This window comes from Emiliania huxleyi (assembly GCF_000372725.1).
Source record: "Emiliania huxleyi CCMP1516 unplaced genomic scaffold EMIHUscaffold_333, whole genome shotgun sequence".
In the NCBI taxonomy this organism is placed as follows: Eukaryota; Haptophyta; order Isochrysidales; family Noelaerhabdaceae; genus Emiliania; species Emiliania huxleyi.
In genome coordinates, this window is record NW_005199497.1 from 68,654 (window position 1) to 73,205 (window position 4,552).

The 4,552-nt window shown below is 65.5% G+C and overlaps 2 protein-coding genes across 2 annotated transcripts in view; one reads left to right on the forward strand and one right to left on the reverse strand.

The window, feature by feature from the left end:
• Nucleotides 1-1,859, forward strand: part of EMIHUDRAFT_444548 (magnesium chelatase H subunit) — a 2,793-nt gene extending 934 nt beyond the window's left edge. The window contains exon 2 of the mRNA XM_005773602.1: nucleotides 256-1,859. Within this exon, the coding sequence (XP_005773659.1) occupies nucleotides 256-798 (543 nt within the window). The 3' untranslated portion in view covers nucleotides 799-1,859. The remainder of the gene's footprint in view (nucleotides 1-255) is intronic.
• A 1,205-nt stretch (nucleotides 1,860-3,064) lies between these two features.
• On the reverse strand, nucleotides 3,065-4,241 carry EMIHUDRAFT_241488 (hypothetical protein; the record flags this gene model as incomplete). The annotated part of the gene is made up of 3 exons (XM_005773603.1): nucleotides 3,065-3,199; nucleotides 4,030-4,059; nucleotides 4,150-4,241. Coding segments are annotated over 3 exons (257 nt in total), but the record flags the coding sequence as incomplete, so codon positions are not given.
• Between the last annotated feature and the right edge of the window lie 311 nt (nucleotides 4,242-4,552).

Below are 4,552 nucleotides of genomic sequence, written 5' to 3' on the forward strand. Positions count from 1 at the left end.
CCGAGCGGTTGGTGCAGATGATCGACAGCGTCGAGTATGGGCTGAAGGACATCCAGGTGCCCTTTTTCTTTGTCCCTGTGTTTTTTTTTTTCCCTTTGTCCCTTTCCCCCCCCCCCCCCCCCCTCTCTCTCCCCGCCTCCGGACTCGCCTTCCCCTCCTTCCGCCCCTCCTCGGTATCTCTCCCTCTCTCTCTCTCGTGTCGTCGCTCTCTCCTCGCCCTCCTCCTCCGCGCATGACCCTCCTTCCCACCTTTGGCAGGAGTACTATGCCAACACGGGCGCGCTCAAGACGGCGGCGGAGGGCGCGAGGCGGCGCGCCGGTGTGGGGCAGGGAGGCGGCGGCGGTGGCGGCGGCGGCGACGGCGGCCGCGTGGGCGTGAGCGTCGTGGAGACGTTTTCGCGCGGCGCGCCCGAGCCTCGCGAGCTCGAGGCGACGTTACGGATGGAGTACCGCTCGCGGCTGCTCAACCCAAAGTGGGCGGAGGCGATGGCCGCGCAGGGCTCGGGCGGCGCGTACGAGATCTCGCAGCGCTTCACCGCGATGGTCGGCTGGGGCGCGACCGCCGGCTTTACGGACGAGTGGACGTACGAGGGCGCGTACGAGCGGTACATTGGCGACGAGGAGATGGCGGCCACGCTGACGCGGAGCAATCCGGAGGCGGTGCGCAACATGGTGCGCCGGCTGCTCGAGGCGCACGGCCGCGGCATGTGGGAGGGGGCGAGCGACGAGGCGCTCGCGCGGCTGCGCGAGCTGTACCAGGAGGCCGAGGATGTCATCGAGCTGGGGGTGAGGGGGTGAGGCTCCCTCGCGTGCTCGTCCTCGGGGTGTGCGTCGCTCCACCATTGCGCGTGGAGGTTGCGTGTCCGTGTGTCGTTGGCATGTTGTCGCATGACGCGTTTGCTGTACGGGGTGTGGAGGGTGAGTTGACCAGGGGGTTGTGCGCCGGGCCCTCCTGCTCGGCTCCAGCCGGTAGACAAGTCTTGTCATCAACAGAGTAGATGGATCTGACCTCGGGGCCGATGTGACCAAGCGCTGGTAGCGTGGTTTTACCTCACACCCATGGTCTCACAGTGTGCCGGCAGTCGCCGAGCAGTGTCGCTCACACAAGCCGCAGCACAAGTGACTGAGGGCCAGTGAGGGCGAGCCCATCGCTGTCACAGCTGTGGCAGCCGCACAGTAGGCTGTGTCAACTGTGCAGAGTGTGTGAGCAGCAGAGGAGCTGCTCTCCAGGCTTCTGTCGCAAAGAGGTGCATGCCACCGAAGGCGCTGTCGAGGTTCGCCGAGCGCGGCGCAGGTTGGAGGAAGCCGTCACCGACGAGCGCGTTGGACTTTTCACTCCGGACAAAGACGGGGACACAGCGGACGGTGCGGGGTGTGTCCCCGTCATAGCGGCGAGGCGCGGGACCGTCTGTGGCGAAGTGGGTCGCTTCCTCCGATTTCCGTCAACCCAGCATCCACACCCTTTACTACCGTTGACAGACAAGACAAAAGCTCTCGGAGTCGGGCGACTCAAGCCTCCCACAGCGCCCACGAAGGTCGAAGCACCGACAAAATTCACTCCAGCCGCGACTCCCCCCCACCACCGCGTCGCCCACCTGGCTGGCGAGCTCGAGCAGCCGATGCTCGTGGCCTCGCGCGGCCACCAGTGTGACGGCGAGCGGCAGGCGGCTCGCGGCGCACGTGCCCGCCGGCACGACGAGCTGAGGGAGGCCCGCGACGCCCGCCGGCCCCTGCAGCGTGAAGGTGCGCGCGCGGTAGCCATGGGCGCCGGGGCAGTGATGAGAAGGGTGAAGGGTGCAAGGTTTTTGAGGGTTGAGGAGGGCTAGGTGCGATTTCTATTAAGAGTTGACTCACACGCTAGGAACCACTCGGCTCACCCACAGGCCCAATTTCAAGTGGCGGCGCTCCGCGCCTGTGCAGCGGTGCGCTCCGCGCGTGTTCTGCAGCGGCGCGCGCCTCCGCGCGTGTCTCTGGGCGCTACATGCGGCCGTCGCCGTGCCCTTCATCAACCGTGCGCTCGAGAACTGGGGCGGGCTCAACTGGGGGGACCGCTTTCACCACAACGACAGGTCACATGCACAGAGGGGCGGCATTGGAGCTTCGCTGCAGCGGGGTGTGGTCATGACGCGGAAGAAGGCAGAGACACAGCGTCTGCCAGACGAGTGCTACGACGTCAGGCCGCAGCTTCGAAGCAGCGTGGCCACAACTGACTGCAACAGACTGTCTTCATGTGTCTAGACTCTACCGGTACCGCGGTGCGCTCCGCGCACATAGGTGCCAGCGCGCTCCGCGCGGTATCTAGCCAGCGCGCTCCGCGCGTGTGTCTAGCTAGCGCGCTCCGCGCGTGTGTCCAGCTAGCGCGCTCCGCGCGTGTGTCCGGGTAGCACCAGCGCGCTCTGCGCGCACGATAATCCAGTGGCAGTGCCTACACTTGTACGTTGTAGGCACTGAAAGCTTGTTTCTGCAGCTTGGCTTGACTTGTTGCATGTTGGACGTCTCGCGACTCGCCGCCGAGACGGATCAGACGTAGGGTAGCCGGGGTGGGAGTACCGGAGTAGTCACGCACGGGTGGCCCTTCCCAGAGGACAGACACCGTCAATTACCTTTTCCATACACGAGGACAGATGCGCTCTGCACGGGTGAGTCACGTCGGCGTCAAAGGAGCGACGTGTGACCTGTCAGAGCTTGATCTCCGATCTCAGCGGCGTCGAGTCGCCTTCGGCGGCGACAGCTAGGATGCATCTCCTCCGTCGTTTTTCGCGCTACGGCCCTGAGAAGCTGGCGCCGCACGCAGGCGGACCTTGTGTATGCGGCGAACGCTTAAAAAATGGGTGCTCTACGTCACTTTTTTGGAGTAGATCGTGCCGAGCTTTTTTTTTCTTTTTTTGGCGGGTTTTGAACCACAGACTTTTTGCAACTAGTCTTTTCCGAACACGAGGACGGAAACGCGGACCAGGCTCAAACGGAGAAGTGAACACGGAAACCGTAAAATATGTCGATGGCCGATGCGCGTCTGTGACCGGCTTGCTCCCCGTCACTGCACTTCAACAGTCTTCACCCCGTCTCACCCCCCGCGGCGCTTTGCGGCGTGCAGCTTCGCGAGCTTCGCGAAGGGGGCGCGGCCGAGCAGGGTGTACGCCGTCGAGAGCTGCTGCGCCGCCTGCGGCGCGAAGCAGACGTCGTGGTTGAAGAGGTCCGCCTGTCGCGAAGGAGGGGGCGGGCTGGAGCGAGGCGCCAACACCGAGTGCGATCTCGGGCGATCTGGGCGCGAGTTTGATCTCGGAGGATGCCGGCGGCGCGATCTCGGCACGATCTCGATCAGCTCTCGGGCGATCTCGCCCCGAGCCGGAGCGAGGCGCCAAAGTCCGACTCGTCGTTTGCGATGTTGGACCAGTTGATGAGGTCGTCGAGCTCGGCCTACGGCCCGACGTAGGTGGCCGGCCGGTGCCCCGAGACGAGGCCGAGACATGCTGGACCGAGTGGGCGGGTCGAGCTCGGCCTGCACTTCGGGCCGCTCCGCCGGGGGCGCGTGCACGATCCGGCCGAGCAGCTTGCGCAGCTCCTACAGCCGAGATGCAGCCGAGATGGCGGCCGAGAGACGGCGTGCTCACTCCGGCCGAGCAGCTTGCGCAGCGCCTTGCCGGTCAGGTGCAGCTCCCGGTAGCCCAGCTCCAACTGCAGAGGTGCAGCCGAGAGGGGTGCAGCCGAGGGGTGCAGCCGAGAGGGGTGCAGCCGAGAGGTGTGCAGCCGAGAGGTGGCCGCCGAGAGGCGTGCAGCCGAGAGGCGTGCAGCCGAGAGGCGTGCAGCAGAGGTGCAGCCGAGAGGGGTGCAGCAGAGGTGCAGCGGAGAGAGGGGTGCCAGAGGTGCAGCGGAGAGGGGTGCAGCCGAGAGGTGCAGCGGAGAGGGGTGCAGCCGAGAGGTGGCCGCCGAGAGGGGTGCAGCCGAGAGGTGTGCAGCCGAGAGGGGTGCAGCAGAGGTGCAGCCGAGAGGTGGCCGCCGAGAGGTGGCCGGTCAGGGCAGCAGCTCCACCTGCCGGTCGTACGCAAAGACCACGCCCGCCTTGGACGAGGTCCAACCCACTTGTGATTATTATTATTATTATTACTGGTATTATTATTATTATTAGCCCGCCTTGGACGAGGTCTCAACCCACTTGTGGCCCGGCAGCCCGCCCGACAAGCCCGCCCGCTTGCGCGCCTTTGCCGCCTTGGTGGCCTCCCCCTCCGCCTCGACCCCCAGGCCTAGAAAAAAGAAATCACCGTGCGCGGATGTGCGTGCGTCCCAGTCTGGATTGGTGGTGCGTGACGGTGATTGCAGATCGGTCGCCCCGCGTACGGGGCGAAATGGGGATCCAGATCTCCCCAGATCTCCCCAGATCTCCCCAGATCTCCCCAGATCTCCCCAGATCTGGGGCGGTGTATGCACAACCCCCGCGTGAGTACAGCGGGGCACAGGGGGGGACAGGTACACGCCCCCCCCCCCCCCCCTCCCGAGTGCGGCAACTCTCCTCCGCATCTACGGCCCGAGAGACGCGGGGAGATGTGGGAGATAC